This window comes from Caenorhabditis elegans, chromosome I, assembly GCF_000002985.6.
Source record: "Caenorhabditis elegans chromosome I".
In the NCBI taxonomy this organism is placed as follows: Eukaryota; Metazoa; Nematoda; class Chromadorea; order Rhabditida; family Rhabditidae; genus Caenorhabditis; species Caenorhabditis elegans.
In genome coordinates this window covers 4,354,428-4,373,110 of record NC_003279.8, presented here as the reverse complement: position 1 = coordinate 4,373,110, position 18,683 = coordinate 4,354,428, and the positions used below count along the sequence as shown (strand labels likewise).

General features: G+C 38.3%; 7 protein-coding genes and 2 non-coding genes across 11 annotated transcripts in view; 5 read left to right on the top strand and 4 right to left on the bottom strand.

The window, feature by feature from the left end:
• Positions 1–92: 92 nt before the first annotated feature.
• On the top strand, positions 93–856 carry lpd-5 (NADH dehydrogenase [ubiquinone] iron-sulfur protein 4, mitochondrial; the record flags this gene model as incomplete). The annotated part of the gene is made up of 3 exons (NM_001382913.2): positions 93–242; positions 345–541; positions 588–856. 3 exons carry the CDS (start codon positions 93–95, stop codon positions 769–771), a joined length of 531 nt encoding a protein of 176 aa, NP_001370829.1. The 3' UTR covers positions 772–856.
• A 116-nt stretch (positions 857–972) lies between these two features.
• Positions 973–2,692, top strand: ZK973.9 (SS18 N-terminal domain-containing protein). The gene is made up of 3 exons (NM_058957.6): positions 973–1,095; positions 1,699–2,212; positions 2,417–2,692. Exons 1-3 carry the CDS (start codon positions 1,000–1,002, stop codon positions 2,506–2,508), a joined length of 702 nt encoding a protein of 233 aa, NP_491358.1. The 5' UTR covers positions 973–999; the 3' UTR covers positions 2,509–2,692.
• pdp-1 (PPM-type phosphatase domain-containing protein) lies at positions 2,648–5,022 on the bottom strand. Its single transcript, NM_058956.8, has 5 exons — positions 4,929–5,022; positions 4,764–4,870; positions 4,527–4,648; positions 3,336–4,283; positions 2,648–2,939 (listed from the first exon to the last, which is right to left on the bottom strand). Exons 1-5 carry the CDS (start codon positions 5,003–5,005, stop codon positions 2,838–2,840), a joined length of 1,356 nt encoding a protein of 451 aa, NP_491357.1. The 5' UTR covers positions 5,006–5,022; the 3' UTR covers positions 2,648–2,837.
• Positions 5,023–5,203: 181 nt separating this feature from the next.
• ZK973.8 (BTB domain-containing protein) lies at positions 5,204–8,208 on the top strand. Its single transcript, NM_058955.7, has 9 exons — positions 5,204–6,174; positions 6,221–6,344; positions 6,605–6,777; positions 6,821–7,091; positions 7,281–7,437; positions 7,485–7,649; positions 7,697–7,834; positions 7,973–8,020; positions 8,071–8,208. Exons 1-9 carry the CDS (start codon positions 6,162–6,164, stop codon positions 8,158–8,160), a joined length of 1,179 nt encoding a protein of 392 aa, NP_491356.1. The 5' UTR covers positions 5,204–6,161; the 3' UTR covers positions 8,161–8,208.
• Positions 8,209–9,033: 825 nt separating this feature from the next.
• On the bottom strand, positions 9,034–9,836 carry ZK973.4 (uncharacterized protein). The gene is made up of 5 exons (NM_058954.3): positions 9,750–9,836; positions 9,532–9,700; positions 9,345–9,476; positions 9,218–9,299; positions 9,034–9,160 (listed from the first exon to the last, which is right to left on the bottom strand). The coding sequence occupies exons 2-5, from the start codon at positions 9,694–9,696 to the stop codon at positions 9,075–9,077; spliced, it is 465 nt and encodes a 154-aa protein (NP_491355.1). The 5' UTR covers positions 9,697–9,700; positions 9,750–9,836; the 3' UTR covers positions 9,034–9,074.
• Positions 9,837–10,562: 726 nt separating this feature from the next.
• Positions 10,563–13,904, bottom strand: acr-6 (AcetylCholine Receptor; the record flags this gene model as incomplete). Its single annotated transcript, NM_058953.3, has 14 exons — positions 13,806–13,904; positions 13,625–13,757; positions 13,462–13,571; positions 13,223–13,418; positions 13,088–13,177; positions 12,969–13,042; positions 12,702–12,804; positions 12,157–12,345; positions 11,695–11,838; positions 11,579–11,647; positions 11,404–11,531; positions 11,279–11,329; positions 10,762–10,891; positions 10,563–10,712 (listed from the first exon to the last, which is right to left on the bottom strand). The coding sequence occupies exons 1-14, from the start codon at positions 13,892–13,894 to the stop codon at positions 10,563–10,565; spliced, it is 1,656 nt and encodes a 551-aa protein (NP_491354.2). The 5' UTR covers positions 13,895–13,904.
• Positions 13,905–14,018: 114 nt separating this feature from the next.
• anc-1 overlaps positions 14,019–18,683 on the bottom strand; it is a gene marked incomplete at both ends in the record, with an annotated part of 41,060 nt that continues 36,395 nt past the window's right edge. For 2 of the 3 annotated variants that reach the window (NM_001356817.3, NM_001356818.3), the window contains 6 exons: positions 14,239–14,376; positions 14,425–14,913; positions 14,990–15,121; positions 15,168–15,311; positions 15,357–15,794; positions 15,973–18,681. In NM_001356817.3, the coding sequence (NP_001343707.1) occupies positions 14,239–14,376; positions 14,425–14,913; positions 14,990–15,121; positions 15,168–15,311; positions 15,357–15,794; positions 15,973–18,681 (4,050 nt within the window). Of the gene's footprint in view, positions 14,377–14,424; positions 14,914–14,989; positions 15,122–15,167; positions 15,312–15,356; positions 15,795–15,972; positions 18,682–18,683 lie in introns of all 3 variants that reach the window. The other variant, NM_058952.5, reaches the window with a different exon arrangement.
• Positions 17,330–17,479, top strand: ZK973.14. The gene has a single exon (NR_050068.1). It is a non-coding gene; the product is annotated as an Unclassified non-coding RNA ZK973.14 (non-coding RNA).
• Positions 17,630–17,779, top strand: ZK973.12. Its single transcript, NR_050067.1, has one exon. It is a non-coding gene; the product is annotated as an Unclassified non-coding RNA ZK973.12 (non-coding RNA).

Sequence of the window (18,683 nt, the reverse complement as noted above, 5' to 3'; positions counted from 1 at the left end):
TTTATTGATTTTAATTAAATATTCTTTTCTATTTTTTCTAATCCGTCACAGTATTGTAATTTTAAATTATTTATTAATGGAGTAATTTACAGATGCTTCGTGCTGGAGCCTCTCGTTGCCTTTCGGCGGGAAACACGGCTTTCCGTTGCCTCTCGACTGGAAAGGACAACCTACCGGTCACAAGATCGCATGATGCCAAAAAGGTTGAGCTCAACGATATTCTTGACAAACCGTCTCAAAAAGTAAGATTTAAATGTTGATTTTTCCTGTTTTAATACACGAAATTCAGCGAATTGCACTTAAATTGTTTATACTTGACATTTTTATTGAAATAAATATTTCAGACTCCAGTAAAAGTATCATCCGATGAGACAATGGATATCGGAGGTGTTCCACTTGATCACCAAGATGCCCGTACCGCTCGCATCTTCCGTCCAGCAAGAGAGACTACACAAAGTGCTTGGGGTAATACCAAGTCCTGGACCATTGAGCTGGATAATCGTCAAAGATGGGAAAATCCATTGATGGGATGGTCTGGAACGTGAGTAGCATCTTAATGAAGTTTAAAGTTTAAAAAAAAAATTTAGTGCGGATCCACTCTCCAATGTTGGAATGGATCTCAAGTTTGCCACAAAAGAGGACGCTATCGCTTTCTGTGAAAAGAATCGCTGGGAGTTTGACGTCGAGGAGCCACATGAGCGCAAGATTAAGCCAAAGAATTACGGACAAAACTTCTCATGGAACAGAAGAACCAGAATTGGAACTAAGTAAATTTCTATTAAAAGACGAAGTAAACTGAACCGCTTCTATTTAGATTTTGTTTTTTTTTGTGTAGAAAATGAAGATTTATCTCGATATTGTACTGAAAACTATTATTGTATTGGTTTCTTGTTGGTTTCAAAAATATCCAACTTGTATTTTTTTAAAATTTGATTTCCCTGTTTATTTTCTATATTTCTTATAAATCACCAGATGTCAACGGCACATCTACCTCCAGCGATGCGAACAAATGTTCCAGATCAACAGTCAACTGTGCAGAAGTTACTCGATGAAAACTCAAGGCTGATCGATATTATACAGGAATATTTAAATCAGGTTTGTTTGTTTTTTTTTGCAAAAAAGGAGTACCTTAAAATACTCACTATTCCCAAATGCCGAAATACCACAAAAGAAAATCGTAAAAATTGCTAAGTATGAAAAAAAAGATGATTTTGGCGATTTTTCAACTGTTCCTCATTTGAATTACCGCACTATGGTCTATAAATACCGTCCATAGAACCGTGTCGCACTTTTCAATTTTGGCACAAATTTATCTTTTTTGTGTTGTTTTTCTAATTTTTAATAAAGAAATACGTCATAAATGTGCAAAATTGTTTTTAAAAAATCGTATCGATTTTGTTAAATTTCGCGGAACTCTATAGAGCTCTACAATAACAATGTTTTTTTTCTATTGAATAATTTTTAAATACAAAAAAAAAACGTTTATGACCTTTTTATTCATTAAAAATTAGAAAAAAACACAAAAAATTCTGCCTCAAAATTGAAGTGCGGAATGGCTCCATGGGCGGAGTTTAGAGACCATAGAGCGGTAATTCAAACGATTTTTCAGATTTAATGGAATTTTTTCGTTTTTTAAAAATTTATTTCGAAATTCGAGCACCGATTACTCCTCCTCTAATCATAAAAAAATCATTTCAGAGCCGTGCTGACGAAGCCATCAAACACCAACAACTTTTACATCGGAACTTGTTACATCTTTCAAATCTCGCAGACCCATTCCTTCTAAGCCAGCTGAAAGATGATGGTACCGCTGCTGCCGCTCTTCCAGATCCTAACCAACAACAGCCTCAACCCGGAGCTTCTGGTCCTCCGGCACCACATCTCCAACAACAACAACCACAACATTCACCACAACAAGGCCATCCACATCCTCAACAAGGACTTCCTGCCGCTCACCATCGTCAACAAATGATGCCACCACAGGCGGCACCAAGTCCAGGTGGTCCAATGCAGCCGCCTCACGGATTTGCTCCTCCGCCAATGGGTGGTGGTGTACCACCCGAGATGATGAATCATCAAGCTTATCAAGCACAAATGCGGCAGCAGCAACAACAGCCTAATGGACAAGCTCCGCCACCTGTGTATCCACCGTTTGGACAGCCAGCACCGCAGATGAGTGGACAGCGAATGCCTTATCCTTACCCGCCGCAAGGTAATTATTGTGGAAAAATACCTTATTTGAGTTAAAAAATTCCCAGAATTTCCCGAAAAAATAAAAATTGGTGAAAAAAAACTTCAGGGGAATTTTGGCCTTTTTGTACATTCTAAAAATAATTCTGAAATTTTTATATCCCAATCCAATCTCAAAGATTCTGCACCTCAAACTATAAATTCACTGAAATTTATTTTCTTTCAGGAATGCCTGGATATCCTGGAGGTCCACCACCACCACCACACGGATACGAAGGATATCCTCCACCAGGAGCCCAGCCAGGATACATGCGATAATCGACAGATCTCCAACTCCAAAATTTCACCAAATTGTCAAACATAACATCTCATTCCTTTGTCTCACTTTGATATGTACTAACTGAATCATTAAATTATTGTGATTGTATGTTTTTTTTTCGATGTGAGAAAAGAAAAGAATCATTGATCTTGAGCACCAATTAACAATAAATGCAACTATTATATACAAGAAAAGATACCTAGACAAAGACCGGGGAGACTCTTTGGCATAAAGTCGTCGTCTCTACAGAGGGGAGATTACAAAAATTAAAATAGGGATAATACCAGTAAAGACTATAAAAATGTGTGCATGGCATTAATTTTAAGAGTTATTCTTCATCGTCTTCGTGACCGTCGAGGAAGGTTTCATTGAAATGGATCACAATAACAGTGATGTCGTCACGATAGTTACGTGCTCGGCCGGGAGGGACCTGAAAAAATAATTTTTATTAAAAAAAAATCATAATGTTACAATCTTTCACCGTGCCTACTTAAAGGCGCACAGATTAATTCAGATGGGTCTCGGCGCGCAAAAAAGTTTATGGTAATTATTTGCAAATTTTTGCGATTTGTTTATTTTCCTTGCAGTTTTCTATAAAATTACTTTTTTTACGCTGCGCGCTGAGACCCATTTGAATAAATCCGTGTGCCTTTGTGAAGGTAATCTCGTGAAATTACGGGATTTCGCTTCAAAGTTTTAAAAAAAGACGTAGCAGGGAAATTTGTTACGAAAATTAAAAAATCTCCATTTTTTCGTTTTATTTCCGATTTTCTAACTATTTTAGATTTTTGAAGCAAAATGCCGATTCACTCCACCAAAAAGTTACCTGTAGAATATCAATAAGCCTCTCATATTGTTTTGTCGCTCCTCCACTAACACCTCCTAACGCATGACGAATGATGTGTGTCGCACAGTTCTCATCGATCGGCTTCTTCGTCTTCTGTTCACCTCTTGCTCGATCTTTCAGCTGTTCACGAACTTGTCGAAGTGATGTTCCAGACTTTGGCACGTATGGTTGCTGTGTAATCGTTCCGAGGGTGTGATCATGTACTAAACGAACTACTGTATCAGGATCCAGCCACTCCCATAATCCATCAGTGGCTAACACCAGGAACCTATCATTTGGCGTTAATTTGTGATAAAAAACTTCGGGAGATGTTGATAGATAAGGTGGAGTGAAGAGATGTTGGGGAGGTGGATGACCTAGGGGTTCGAGGACAACCTTCTGAAGATCCAGTGGCCATTTATACCGAACATCTCCAAATGCTCGAAGCGGAAAAAGTTCTCCCAATAATCGACCGCCTCGTAAAACAGTTTGAGATTCTGATGCAGGATGTGCGATTCGAATCCGATGAACCTCATCAGCATTATCAACACAATGTGCCCTTGATAACTGCCTCGCTGTCACACTTCCATTCGGATTCACAACTCCGAGAACTGCAGCCGCGTCGCCGAGATTTGCCACGTGTAAATGTCGAGATCGAATATGAGCCAATGTACAGCAGGATCCCGATGCTGCGACCATCGCCGCGTGCCGATCTATAACTCCTTTTGCACTTGGTAACGCATTCTCAGCAAGATCCTTGTCACACGTCTCGAATGCAAGTTTCAAAGCCTCGCGGACAGTTCCCGTGTACGCATTCGCATTCTTTTTGAACTGTTTGTGATATTCTGCGATATGTTGTGTCTCGCGACCTTTGAAAGCGTTCGGTAAATGACCATCGGAGCTGCTGAAGAGCCATTCGAGTCGTTGATCCGACGGGTAGTCGACAACCTGAAAGAATTTCATTAAACTAAATTTAGTTCAGAAATTTGAGAATTTTTAGTCGTTTACTACATGGATTTTCGTTGATTGAGGTAAATTTTCAGGTGTACAAAATTGTATCGATTATTTTGAGCATCCATCGACTGGAAATGTACCTCAACAAACAAACACACGCATAAAAACAACTGAATATTGCACGTTTTTTAAAAAATTTTCAGAATCTCTTTTTTTTTTTGAAATAATTTCACTCACTTCGTGCTTTTTAAGCACTGAAGCACAAAGGTACGGGTAGAGATTTGTGGAAATATGTCGACTGCATTGTTGTCCTCCGTGACCATCAAAAACTCCGAACAAGAAGGCGCGACTGGATAAACCTGGAATTATTTGGAATTTTGAAAAAAAATTTTGTTGAATTTTTGTGAAAGAATAAATAATTCAAATATACTTATTGAATTATCGATTATTAATTATTAATACAAATAAACCCACATTTAGCAGCAGAATAAAAATCTTCGATTGGATTATTTGCGGCTAGTTGACATGTATCAACCCGCATAATTGCATCGTCTTCTACATTTGCGGATCGTTCGTGAGCCCTGCAAGAATTAGAAAATTAAAAAAAATTGATTTGTTAAAAGAAAAGTAATTTTAAACCTCAAATGAGCATCAGCATTCCATCGTGAGCTCCTGTTGTGCCGGCGGAACTCGGTTATAACTTTCCTTTTCAGCATTACATATGGATCCACTTCTGAAAAGTTGCAGTTTGTTGAAATCAATCGATAAAAATTGTAACGGATAAACAAATAGCCCGCTGGGACCCCTCTCTCTCAAAAAAAAACAGCCGCTCGCCACAAAAAGGCTCCCGCACGAGAAACGCGCCAACTCTCTCGATTTTTGCTTGCGCACTTTCGGACGGCCACTGTTTTCAGTTGTGATTCTGGATATGTCAGAATCTGTTATTTTCAGCAAAATTTAGAGATTTGTAAACAAAAATTTATAAAATTTAATAAAAAGGAAGACAGAACTGACAAAAATATTAATCAAGGGCAGTATTTTAGTGTTTTTGCAGGATTTAAATGAAATCAAAAACAACAGTCAGAAATAAAATGATTAGTGCAATTAGAGCCTTTAAGTTTAGAAAAAAACGTCTAATAAACTTTTTTGAGAACGAGAAACAGAAAAAACCAAGCAATGTTAATATAAAACCCCGAAAAATTGCATAAAATCAAACATTAATGCATTAATGTTAACATTTTAATTAATGTCCAAGCGGATCGAAGAAAAGTTATCGAAGAAAAATGTAGATTTTCAGGAAAACCAAAAATTTTAAACGCAACTTTTGAAAGAAAACTAGCGAAAAACTCGATTTTTATCAAATTTTCTTCATGTTGATAAGAAAAAACAAAAGAAAACATATTATTTTTTCCCTAAGAACAAGAAAAATGGCCAAAATATTGAAATTATTTTTGAAAAAAAAAATTATTTTCCAAAAAATCGATTTTCTTTGACAAATTAAGAAAAAAAACTATGGGTCTCATTGGGTATTTTTGGGCAAAACGGTAACTTTTTGAAAACTCAATAAGGTGTTTTAGTTTTTTCTATAAATTTTATTGCGGCAATATTTCGCGCAACAAACGTATTGTAGCGGATTTTCAGAGAAAAAATATTGAAAAACATCGTGCATCCGTGCAAAGATTCATTTTTTACGTGGTAGTTCACACTCTATTAACACGAATAACAAACAAATTTTGATAACAATTTTGACCAAAAAACGTGAAACCTCACGTTTTTCAAAAAAAAAAATAAAACTCAACTTCGCGCTTATCGTGATTTTCTTGATTATTCCTAGATTTGTACTATACATCTTCAAATTTTCGTTCTTCAATTATGAGTAAAACCGGTTAGTTTTTGATATTTTTTTCAGTTAATTATTTAAACCTTTTCAGAAAATTCTCAAGAATCAAGTGATACGATCACATTCGTACACTCCTGCCAGGTTCCAATAACAGAGGTGAACCATATGATGCCGATTCATTTTGCCACGGTTCACGAGTACTCGCTGATCAACTGGTAAGAGTTATCACATCGCTCTGAAGGGATGGGGAGGGAGACACAAATCTATGGAAGACTAGATCTATGAATAATTATGTGCCTGCCTTGTGCCTACCGTTTATTAACTGCATTTGAAAAGAAATCTGGTTTTTGAACAGTGTATAGTTTTCAGCTTTTGAGTAATGTGTTGAAGTTAGACTAAAGGCCAAATAGGCACTGTAGGCACATGGCAGGCACCTTGTAGGCAAACAAGCAGATAATACCGTTCTTGATTCCAGGAGCCTTCAAATATCGGAAGCCGGTGGAATCCCACGATTTCTTCGGAATCTGGAGCCAGAGCCCCGTGAGACTGTCTTCCAAGTCACTCTTCATCCTGTCGGACAACGGGACAGCTATCCACCAGTGCTGAAAGTTGATTTCAAGTTGAAGCTGGTCGGAAGTTCAGATCAAGGTTTTTTTCAATTCAAAGTATTCTTCTAATTTTTCATTTTCAGATATCCTGGCTCCTGTTCGTTTCACCCACCCGCCCGGATTCCCAAACCGTAATGGGTTCAACTCAGGCTACAGTACACCTGCAAGCGGTGCGGTTCGCGATTTTTTGGTCGGAGTGATTGGAAATCGACGATACGAGAATTGCATGTTCGAAATTCTCACTGTTATCGTGTTCGATATCAAAGAATTTTTGAGCATGACACACTTGAATCGAATCTTCGGAAAGCCGATGCCAGTGGATCTGAACTTCAGATTTAATCTGCTGATGAATCAGTGAGTTTTTTAAAAAGATCTTTTCTATCACATCTTTTACATGGCACTGCCTACTCTGTGCAAATTGATAACCTATTTCACCCAGTGAGCTGCACTCTCGTGGAATGTCTAGTTACACGTAGAGTTTGTAGCGTGTGACGTCATTCGAATGATGTAGTTATAAATTGCCTAATACCTTTTTTTTTTCAGAAAAACCCACAACTTCCTTCTGACCACCACAACCCAATTGGAATTCCCATGCAATAAGGAAGGTCTCTACGTGGCTTCTCCCTACTTCCGCAAAAACCTGACGAGCACTATGACAAGTTTCCCACTGGACGTGCAATACTTGGAAGCGATTGAAGTGGTTGGTTTCTAGTTTTTCTTCATTTTTTTTTAAATTTTGCCATTTAGGTTATCAGCTGGATGTTCACGGAAAGCTACCATCCACCAACAAAGCTCACTCCAAAATTGGCTGAAGAAATTGTGAAGTTGTCGGAGAGGATTGTGCCACCTGGACCCAATAGGAAGCAGCTCGCCGGGTCGATTGAGAGGCACTGCTTTGAGGAACTGATTCTGGTGAGTTACAGTAACCCGTGGGACTTTAATGACAATAGTTTCTGCAGAATTGTGAGGATATGGCGTATGTGAAGGAGCTGATGCTTATGGCTCACACCAACCGGCTTGATAGCCTTCACGAAGCCTGTAACGCCACAATCATATCGTTTCACTTCGCGGATTTTTGCCGGGATATGAAACAGAATGTAGGTTTCTATATTAAAGACTTCTACATGCCGGCCTGCCTACCTTGTGCCTGAATACCTGTAATACACATTATTAACGTATCGTAAGCAGGCAGGTAGGTAGACACCTGCCTACTCTAGTTACTCTATTTTTTGCAGCCAGACCCTGCCTTCACTCAGCATCAAATGCACCGTTCCAGTGTTATGGTATCAATTTTATTGAATTCATCACAAGACCCAAAATATATCATTTTCAGAGTCGTCTCTATGACAATTATGGGAAGAGTCTCTGCGTGCATAGCTTCATGAGAAAAATTCCGCCGGTGGTCATGGCTCAACAAGGATGAAATTTGAACTTTTACTGTGAAACGTGAATAAACATTTTGTATTTGAATGTGTACATCCTCTTGACTCCACAAAAAATTTGTAGTGAAATTGAATTACAATTACATAGTTCGAATAGTTTGAAATTGCCAAAGTTGTTGCCTATCTATGCTTCTGGCTAAAAAACACTTGGAACCTATGAAATCCTATTTCTCACATCGTTGTTTCGAAGTTTAGTTATTGAAGTTCAAATAGAATTATAAAGAAAATTGTGTTTCAGGAAAAAAACAACTTTAATTTCTTTTGAAAGTTTCGAAAAGTTGTTCAAAAACTGCCTCAAAAATCAATGAGTCGACTTTGATGCAGTTTTTGAGTAACTTTTCAAATCTCAATTAAAAATTTATTTTCAGCATGTTCAACCTTACAGCTCAATTCTTGAATAATATACTAGAGAAAATTATTTCCGAGTTATTTTTTTACTGAAACTTTTTTCATGAATACTCCCCATTCTTGAGTCACAGATATATCAAGAAAAATTCCAAAAATGTGTTTTTGTTTTCATTCTAAAGTTTCTAGTTTGTGTTGTGTGATATTCTCATATTGAAACTATAAAAAAATCATCGAAAAGACCAAAAAACGCATATATTTCGGCTACCACTGTATGTAGTAATGTTTAACATTCCAATTTTAAACGAAACCCCAAAGAAGGAAGTTAATGGTGAAGCTGTAGGACTTTGGCCAACAAAATTTGGCAAAATGTGCACACCGCGGCTTGCAAACGGAATTGGAAGTTATTCTTGGCAATTTTCTCAACTTGATCCGCCCAAATTACAGATTAAAAAAACGCAGTGACTTCAAAAAAAACTTTTTATTCTCTTCAAAAAAAACATTGTATAAAAAAAATAATTCATTAATTTTTCACAGAAAAACAAACAAATTAATTCTCGATACTTTTAATACATCCAAGCGTATCATCATCATCTTGATCCTCGAAAAATTCTTCCTTCTTCTTTGTCTTTTTAGCTGAAAAATGGAGATTTTAGTACATATCTGTAGCGACAGACTTTGTTAATAACTCACGCTTGGTGGCTTGTTTTTGGGCGGAAAAGTCATCTTCTTGTGTTGGGCACAATTGTTGAGTTGTGGACGCTTGGTTGGTGGACTGAAAAAATATATGGTAGGGAAACAAGATTTAGAAATGACAAACCTCTGTAGGCATATTCTGAGTTGATTGTAGTTTCATCTCAGTTCTCTCTTTTCGCGTTGATTTTTTAATTGACGAAGTGGCTGGAGACGGTGGAATAGCTGTATATTCCAGATGCTCTTCATTGGGCGGTGACTGAAACATTTAAGAATTGTTTGCCAAATTGAAACAAAATAAATATCTGAAAAACCTTTTCATCCTTATTCCGGCTTCCTCTCATCCGTCTTCCTCGACCACGTTCCTTATCCACTTTTCGAATTTTTCTCTTTGAGACACATTGAGTTGCGGTAACAGTAAGAATCCACGCCAGTACCAGGAAATCTATCAATAAACGAAAAGCAAAGCAAACGTTCATAATTCTAAAGAAACAGTGTTCCGCTGAAGAAAGAAGAGATTTAAAAAACTTACAGAAATTTCCAAATGAAATTTGAATGAAATAAATAATCGTAATTGATTAAATGAATGATTTTGAAGATTAGAAACTAGAAGGGCAATTTAAAAATTTGCCGAAAATAAATAGTGTTCACGAGGATTTTTTTCTACTTCGTGAACTGCAAGTTGTGGAATTTTTTTGCAATTTTTTTAAAACTTTTCAAAAATTTTCGGCAAATAGAAAATTGGTTTTGTACATTTTTATTTTTGGAAATTAAAAAATTTCAATTTTAATCGGCAAAATTGTACGTATCCTATGAATGTTTCTATATCTATTTCAAAAAATAAGCAAATTCTATGAAAAAATACAGAAAAAAAACGGGACAAAACTTTCAAAAAGGCACAGTTTTAAGTGTTTCCGTCTTTTAAAAAATTTATCTTAAAACTTCCGGCAAATTCTACAAACTCAATTTGCCAAAAATCAAAATTTCCGGCAAATCTGCATATCGGCAAACTGCCGGAAATTAAGTTTCCGGCAATTTGATAAACTGGCAATTTGCCGATTTGCCGAACTTGTCGACAGGAAAATTTTCCGAACGGCAATTACCGCCCACCCCTGATTCTGATTAATAAGAGCAGCTGCACCACACATTTTTTTGCATAATAAATTCCTATATGTAACAATTTTTTAAAAATTCTTCCGGTATTTTTAGACCATCAACATATCTCTGAATTTTTTGCTCTCAAAAATCCCCCAGTCATATTCACTTCTCCTCCTTCTCCATCAATAAAAAAATATTTAAAAAATTTATGAAAAACTAAAAATAAACTAAAATATTTTGCCATAATTCACGGATTGATAGCAATAGGTTCTCGATTATCACGCATTGTCGGCGCTGAAAAAATAGTCAAAATTGTGCCAATTGTGATGGTAAACGAGAAAATAATAAGTAGCATCCGATCGATCACTAGGCTCACAAATTGCCAATCAGCTTCTGCCTAAAATAATAAATGTTTTAGGATTGAACTTCAAAACTTGTTCTCAAACTTCTTGTGCTCTTCGTTCGTCCGTCAAAGTTTTTGCAATGAAATGAATATTTTTCTCTGCTTTTCTTAGTTTCTCTCGATCTGGATCAGTGTCTTTTGTAGTTTCCGGAGAAATTTCTTCCGTTTCCTTCCTGTGAAATTTAATTGAAACTACCGTAAAACTCCAAATAATCTTGCATCATGCCAGGAATGGGCGGCAGTTGCCGTTCGGCAAACTTTTTTGACAAATTTGGCAATTCAGCAAATTGCCGGTCTGCCGGTTTCCCGAAAAATTTCATTTTCTGCAAATCGCCAATTTTGCCGGATATCAATTTGCCGGAAGTGACTAAAGCTCGTTTTTTCAGATATATTCATGAAATTGAAATTCTGAAACTTCAAAAAAAAAGTGCAAAACCACAATTTGCCGTTTTTCCGGCAATTTGCTGATTTGCCGCCCACCCCTCATGATACTCAAACCAAAATTTTGGATGCAAAATTTGATTTAATTTCAAGAATAGTCTGAAACACGAATAACTTACCCTCTTATGTCGTCAGTCATATCAATGCTCAAAAGACGACGCATACGATTTCTGGAAAATCAATTTGCCCGGTAGAAAATGTTTTCCAAGTGCAGTTGGAAAAACTCAGGTGGGAAAAATCTTACTTTACAGCTTTCACAGACGGTTTTCGTATCTTCACAGAAACACTTCGATTCATCATTGGTAATTCTAGAAATATTGAATTAACTGTCTTAGGGGCGGCTGTCACTGTTTTCTTGGCCATCGTGGCGATCTGAAATTGATATTCTTCAGCAAAAAATATGCCATAAAGTGATTTACCTCCAGCTCAAACAAGGTCTTCTGAAACTGCTTCTCCAAAATATTCATGGCTGATAATGCATTGACTTGCTGAAAAGTAGCAAAATAAATCATTTCTCATGAATATATTACAAAACCTTGACATGCTGAGCAGTTCTATGATACTGAGCTTGTTCGGTTTTTCTTGAAATTAGAAGCTTCTTCCCGAGCTTTTCAATGAACCAGTGTTTGACAAATCTGGGCATCGGTTGGTAATAAGCACGATAGTGGATATTTTGAATCTGAATTATAGTATTACAGTTTCAAGGTGACTAAAATTACCAAAAATCACATTAGAAAATATATCTAAAAATCTTATAAAACACGTTTTCTGTCAAAAAGTGCAAAATTCTCAGATTTGATAGATCATAATTTTGGAAGCTTTCAAAATTAAGTTGAAACGATTATATTTCAAAATTGTAGCAATATTCTAAATTTCTCATTAAGGCTAACTTTTATTTATTAGCACTTTCCAAAACTTTACCTAAACATGTTGTATGGTTTAATTATGGTATTCCATACTGACGATTCACCATCTTCAAAAAATTATAAAAACTTACAAATACGGTGCAAGTAACTGAAAGCGCCACCATAATCATTGTGAAACTCAGATATTTAAGAATCAATGGAGTCACAATACTTGTTGGTGGAATAATATCAATTAACATTAGAAAATAGAGTGTAAGAGCGACGAGAACGGAAATGCAAAGCTGGATTTTTTGATGACTTTCACACGGAAGATAGAATACCTGGAAAACATAAGCGATTTCAAAGGTGTGCAATTATCTACCCCGGTGGTGGACAGCAACCGATTTTTTCCGGCAAATCGGCAAATTGCCAGAATTGAAAATTTCCGGCAAATCGGCAAACAGGCAATTAAAAAAAAAATTCAAAAATGTTTTGTGTTTCCGTCCTATAAAAATCCCTTTAAACACTTCCGGCAAATTGAGTTTGGCAAATCGGCAATTTACCGAAAATCAAAATTTCCGACAAATCGGCAAACCGGCACAATTTGCCGATTTGCCGAATTGTTTACTTATATAAATTAATAGACTACAATTAGCCCACGTCCAAATACAAATTTAGATAAAAATTTAGATGTTACCCAAAGAGTCATCGATGCAAGACAGACGCATGGAATTATCATGTTGACTGTGTAGAATAATTTTTTCCGACGAATATGAAGGTAATACGTGATATCAATTGATCTGAAAAGTATTAATTTGGAGAGGAAAGATATATAGGAATTTATATTTTAGTAGATACAGATAAATTAGTGATTAAATTCTTGTTGAATTATAAAGCTATTATAAAAGTAGTATTTTTATAAAAGCTATTACTGTATAAATTGATTATATGTTCTTTAACTCACGGATAGTCACAGCATGGGTACCACTTTTTGTGACGAATCCCTTCTACTGATAGCAAATCCCATTCAACAGACTCCTATAGTTCGTTCTTTTTTGTTATAAGTAGATATGTAGTTCTTACCTGATAATTGCTCAAATCAACTCCTCTCTCTACTTTCCATACATTATCGCCGGTTGCATCAGTACTTTCATTAGCTTGATCAGTAGTAAGCTTTAATACTAAAAATTACTGAAATAAGTTTGATTTTAATCTCACATGTATTAAATTGAGTTGTGATCCTCCGTAGGTCCATGAGCCGAACTTGAGTTCACAAATTTGTAAGTCATACGGATACCATTCAATGTCAATGTTGCAAAATGCATCATACACTACTGGAGGTTGCCATGTAACACGTCCTTCGAATGAAACATGCACTTGTGTGGTCTCTGATACCCACGGGCTTCCGTGGGCGCTAGATTTGAATCAACTATTTTTTTTCGGAAACTCAAACTTACTTATTATACAGTATTATATCGGGGAGCCATAGCATCTCCCCAGGGAAATGCATAAGAGTAATGTTACCAAACTCATCGGGATTCCAAGAAAGTCGATAATCAAGCCAGTGCTATAAACAAAGAAAATTGATAAGAAAATGAATCTCTCCATCTGGGGCCTTACATGAATAAGTGTCCCCTTCAAAGTGATAACTTGATCTTTTTCATGCACGTCGACAATTTGGTCCAACCGAAGTTTGAATTCAATTGTGAGTGTATTGTTGAACTCACCAGATGGGAACGCAATTTTATTGTATCTTGAAAAATGGGTACATATGATATGTGTTTTAAAGCTTCAACTCAACCTAGCCAGTAAAGTTTCGAATAAACTTTTATATGCTGTAAAACTGCATAGCCTAATTGAAAATAGTAGTAATATCAGTCGAAAGAGCATATAAGAAACTAAATGTCTAATAAAAGAGCCCCCGAAAGTTTGGCTATGACTCACGCTGGCGGTACTTGAGTAGATTGAGCCGGCTTTTTCAAGGACCTCATCATTTCTTGATGTACGAGAACACATTTATTATTTTTTAATTTTTATTAAAAGAAAACGATAAAGCTTTAAAAACAAAATAAAGTAAAATTATTTACAAAAAAATGTCGTAGTAAAAATTAAATAAAAACATCGGAATCTATTCGTCTTATGCAAGTGATGGAAAAAATCAACTGGGATGTATGGGGGCAGGTTCATGATGAATGAAACAATAGTGAATAGTAATGAAAATAAAAAATTAAAGATTAAAATGGTGGTGGCCCGTTTACGAATTCTAGCGAAGGGTCAAAACTTTTAGCGAAATTATTGAGAAGTTGGCAACAGTACTCGTCGTCGCAATGTGGAACCAAACAAGCGGCTCCCATAAGTAGAACAAGCAGTGCCTGAAAATGAGAGACATTAGTTATTAATATTAAAAAATATAAACAAACCTGAAGTGGCAAAGCAGTTCTGAGTACCCGTCTCCAACGGGATCTTTGTCGTCGGAGTTGTTCTTCACTGAGAGTCGAATCGTCAGGAATTGGGGAAAGTAATCCATCAGATCGACTGTCAAGTGAGTCGAATTCACTTCTTGATTCAGAATCCGACGGGAGTTCTTCAAAACCAATGTTTCGAAGAACATTGTGCGGATGTTCATCTGGATAAAGTGCTGAGAGCACTTCTGCCGCTGCTCTAACGTCATACGGCTTCTCATCGCTTCCTTTCTCTTCATCTTCATCATCTTCATTGTCATGGTCAGGCTGTGCGAGTTGAAGTCTTGGTTCGATTTCTTTAAGAAGGCGTTTAGCTTCAGCTAAAAGTTGGTCAAGATCTATCGAAGTGCTGCTTTCGACAAATTTGCGGTCCTTCTCGCTTCTAGCAACAACAACCTTCTGGTTTTCGAGATGAGCAATAGCATCGTTGAGCATTGTGGCGCGGCTCTGAAACAATTTAAATTATTCGAGATTGAAAATAAAATATGATTTTTTTTCAGAAACTATTCAGAGAAATACTTACCAACTCATCAACATCTACAGATGGATTGTTGATATCTTCTTTGCATTGAGATAATTCATTTGATAGAATGTCGAGTGTTCGAAGTAGTTCAACTTCGGCTGTTATCTCAGCATTCAGTTTGTCCATTGTGTCCTGAAAGTGAGTGTCAACCAATATAATTGTAAAACAAGAAAGGTACCTCATATTGTCGTTCAATGCTTTCGACGTGGACATGCATGAAACGAAGCTCGTCTTCCGCTACAGTCAGTGGTAATAGAGCTTCGCCGAGATCATCAAAATCAATTTTGAGATCTCTTATTCGGTCGAGAAGGTAACTTTGTTCCTGAAAGATTAGAATATGAAATCCATCTGGAGTTTTCAAGCAAACCTTCAATTTATTAAAACGTTGTTGAGCTTGTGATACAGGCAAGCGTGGTCTATTCAACACATCGCTTACATTGTTCTCTAATTTCTCCAAATAATCGTACAAATCATCCTTTGCTTTTACAAAACGCTCCCAAATAGAAGCTCTTTCTTCAAGGTCCGGAATAAGAGTTTCTGCGGTTGCAACAGCTTGTTCGAGTTGTTGAACATGAGCATCAGACGATGGAGCGTTGGCGATGACGGCCTTCGCAGCTTCGACCTCCTTCTTCAGTTCTTCGGCCTTTGGAGCGTATTGAGTAGGAACGGCTTCAGCGTTGTGACGGAGCTCATCCGATTCACGAACAAGTGGCACAAGACGAGATACGATACGGTCAACAGAGTCGTGTAGCGATTTCTCGTCGGCCTTGGCCTTGACTGCTTGTTCGAGTTCGGCACGTTTGTTCTGAAAATAATAGTAATTAAAATTGATACCTTGGAAGTGAAATTTTTAAGGTCGCTAGGCACTTAGGTAAGGTAGGCACTTGATTTTAAGAAACCAAGAAAAAGCGTGTTATCTAAGGAATACTTGAATTTACAGCATAAACGCAATTATATCTAGATCATTTAAAACATTGACTTACTTTCAGAACGTCAGCCGCGGTCGCGAGTCTTGCAAGCAAGTCGTTGTATTCAGCTCGTTCCTTATCATCGAGCTCGTCAGGCTTAACTCCGGAAACAGTATCAAGAAGCTTGGCAACAGTTTCCTCCTTCTTGGCTAGATCATCAATAAGCTCGTCTGGTGATTTGTTGTCATCACCTCCATCTTCACGGGTGATATCGAGAAGGGCGTCTTCGGCATTTTTGCGAGCGGCATTGAAAGCGGCAAGTGCAGCCAATTTTTCACCAACGGCAGATCCAAGTTGTTTCAAAAGATCCTTGAGTCGTGACAAATCCCACTGGCTCTTCTGTCTGAGTTCATCAGCAGTTGGGTCGTTTTCAGGAAGATTGGCAAGCAAGTTCTCCAAATTGTGCTTTTGGTTTTCGACATCCTCCAAAAGTTGTTTCTGTTCGTCAAGTGACGCTGGTACTTCTTGTGGTACAGATTGGAGTTGTTGAGAAACGAGCTGGAGCTTTGGAGCAATTTCGTTGACAGCTGCAGCCTTGTTCAAAGCTTGCTTCTTGTCATCGATGGCATGCTGAAGTTGGAAGACCTTCTCTGGAAGACCGACAACCAAATCGTCATGAGAAATGAGCGAACTTGGTGCGACGGCCTTCTCGTTGTTCGAATCAGTGGCAGTCTTCAAGGTGTTAGTATTGGCGGCGAGTTGGTCAACAATTGGAAGTGCATCCTCTGGTTTGAACTCATCCACCTTGGTAAGCTCCTTCTCGAGCTTGTTGAGACGATCATTAATCTCGGCTTGTTCACGACGAATAGCGTCCTCTTGTGGAATGGCTTTTTCAAGAGCCTGAAGCAATTCCTTAGCCTTAGTCTTTGAGTCCTTGATGTCCTTGGCGACTTGTGGATCGATCTTGTCGCTAGACTCGGCCAGCTTGGTAAGTTGCTCTACAGTAGCCTTGAGTTTGTTAGCGTCGTCCTTAGCCACGTCGAGTGGTTGAGGTTGATTTTGGTATTTCGAAACAACATCTTCCACGTTCTTGACCGCATTTCCGACATCGTTCTTCAGTTCATCGGCGCGCTTTTCATCGTCACCAGTCTTTTGGATGTTCTTTTCAAGATCAGAAACGAATTTAGCGGCACGATCACGCAAAGCGACGGCTGAAGGCTCAACACTGGCTGGAACATCGTTGACAGCTTCAACCAAAGTGGCGAGATGTGGAGCGATGCGATCCTTGAACTCGCTAAGGGCGGGTACACTACTTGGGACAACTGTCTTTTCGGCGTCGTCGAGAGCATCTCCAAGTCTCTTGATTGCATCATTGGCGTTGTTCAGCTTGTCGAGTTCGTCTTGTTTCTCAGAAACTTGAGTTTCAACATCTTTGACGAATGCTTCGAGATTCGAGACAAGTTGTTCGGCCTTTGGTTTGTCGTCGGCTGGTAGGTTTTCGTTCTTGGCGGCTTCTTCGATCTTTGGAATGAGTGCCTTTGCTTCAACAACTTTAGCACTGAGCTCGTCAATCATCTCTTGTGGAGACTTCTTCTTGTCCTTCTTCTTTTTCTTTGCTGATTCCTTGGCAGTAACGTCTTCAGCTTCCTTTTCAAGAGCCACAATCTGGTCGTGAGCGGCAGAACGAGCTTCGTCACCGACTCTCTTTGCCTCACGTAGTTCTTGAATCTTGGCCAGTAGTGGCTCGGCTTCCTCTGGCTTCAACGAGTTGGTGATTTCCTTTTCTGCCGTCTTCAAATCGTCCGACTTGAGCTGATCCAAAGGAATCTGCTCAAACTGAGAGATGTTAAGTTTCAGTGAGAGAATCAGTTGTTCCTTGTCGTGCTCGTCTGAAGTCTTGATGGCATCGTCAAGTTCGGTTTGGAGCTTGGCGAGTTTGTTATCCAAATCTTCAGCGATCTTTGGATCAGTGGTGACGTGTTTGCGAGAAGCGTCGGCGTTAACAATTCTGTCCTTGATGCGATTGATTTGGGCCTTGAGAGCAGGGATATCACTCTTAGCGATCGTATCCAAAATGGATCTTTCAGGATCGGTCGAATCGATCATCTTGCTGATGTCATCAATTTCATTGGCAACTTGACTGGCTGATTGCTTGAGAAGTGTTTCATCTTCAAGTTCGGCGGCAACGTCATTGAGAACGTCGTCGTACTGATGACGTGTTTGCTCGGCGTCTACATCAAAGAATCGCACATCAGCGTAAGCACTCTCAAGTGGATCAAGAAGTTCGGAAATACGTTGCAGATTGGCAATCTTGTTGTCGAGATCAGAAAGTTGTTGTGAATTGTTTCTGAGATTCTCAACGTCCTGTGCGGCTTCCTCAGCTGAACGTTTTGGTTGTGCAAGAACTGCATCCAGTGGTTGTTGGAGTTGTTCAATGAGAGCATCGATGTCGTTGCGAGCAGCAAGGAATTCGTTCCAGAGACGCGCTCTTTCTTCAAGGTCCGGAATAAGAGTTTCTGCGGTTGCAACAGCTTGTTCGAGTTGTTGCACATGAGCATCAGACGATGGAGCGTTGGCGATGACGGCCTTCGCAGCTTCGACCTCCTTCTTCAGTTCTTCGGCCTTTGGAGCGTATTGAGTAGGAACGGCTTCAGCGTTGTGACGGAGCTCATCCGATTCACGAACAAGTGGCACAAGACGAGATACGATACGGTCAACAGAGTCGTGTAGCGATTTCTCGTCGGCCTTGGCCTTGACTGCTTGTTCGAGTTCGGCACGTTTGTTCT

What these genes read in the sequence shown, in the direction of transcription:
- ZK973.9 (NM_058957.6), top strand. Translation starts at nt 1,000, where the DNA reads ATGCGAACAAATGTTCCAGATCAACAGTCAACTGTGCAGAAGTTACTC. An exon ending in TACAGGAATATTTAAATCAG is followed by an intron (nt 1,096 to 1,698) that starts GTTTGTTTGTTT and finishes AAATCATTTCAG; the next exon opens with AGCCGTGCTGACGAAGCCAT. An exon ending in TTATCCTTACCCGCCGCAAG is followed by an intron (nt 2,213 to 2,416) that starts GTAATTATTGTG and finishes ATTTTCTTTCAG; the next exon opens with GAATGCCTGGATATCCTGGA.
- pdp-1 (NM_058956.8), bottom strand. Translation starts at nt 5,005, where the DNA reads ATGCTGAAAAGGAAAGTTATAACCGAGTTCCGCCGGCACAACAGGAGC. An exon ending in AATGCTGATGCTCATTTGAG is followed by an intron (nt 4,871 to 4,928) that starts GTTTAAAATTAC and finishes TAATTCTTGCAG; the next exon opens with GGCTCACGAACGATCCGCAA. An exon ending in CAGTGCTTAAAAAGCACGAA is followed by an intron (nt 4,284 to 4,526) that starts GTGAGTGAAATT and finishes AAATTCTTTCAG; the next exon opens with GTTGTCGACTACCCGTCGGA.
- ZK973.8 (NM_058955.7), top strand. An exon ending in ACTTGGAAGCGATTGAAGTG is followed by an intron (nt 7,438 to 7,484) that starts GTTGGTTTCTAG and finishes TTTGCCATTTAG; the next exon opens with GTTATCAGCTGGATGTTCAC. An exon ending in TGCACCGTTCCAGTGTTATG is followed by an intron (nt 8,021 to 8,070) that starts GTATCAATTTTA and finishes TATCATTTTCAG; the next exon opens with AGTCGTCTCTATGACAATTA.
- ZK973.4 (NM_058954.3), bottom strand. Translation starts at nt 9,696, where the DNA reads ATGAACGTTTGCTTTGCTTTTCGTTTATTGATAGATTTCCTGGTACTG. An exon ending in CTCAGAATATGCCTACAGAG is followed by an intron (nt 9,300 to 9,344) that starts GTTTGTCATTTC and finishes ATATTTTTTCAG; the next exon opens with TCCACCAACCAAGCGTCCAC. An exon ending in CCAAAAACAAGCCACCAAGC is followed by an intron (nt 9,161 to 9,217) that starts GTGAGTTATTAA and finishes TCCATTTTTCAG; the next exon opens with CTAAAAAGACAAAGAAGAAG.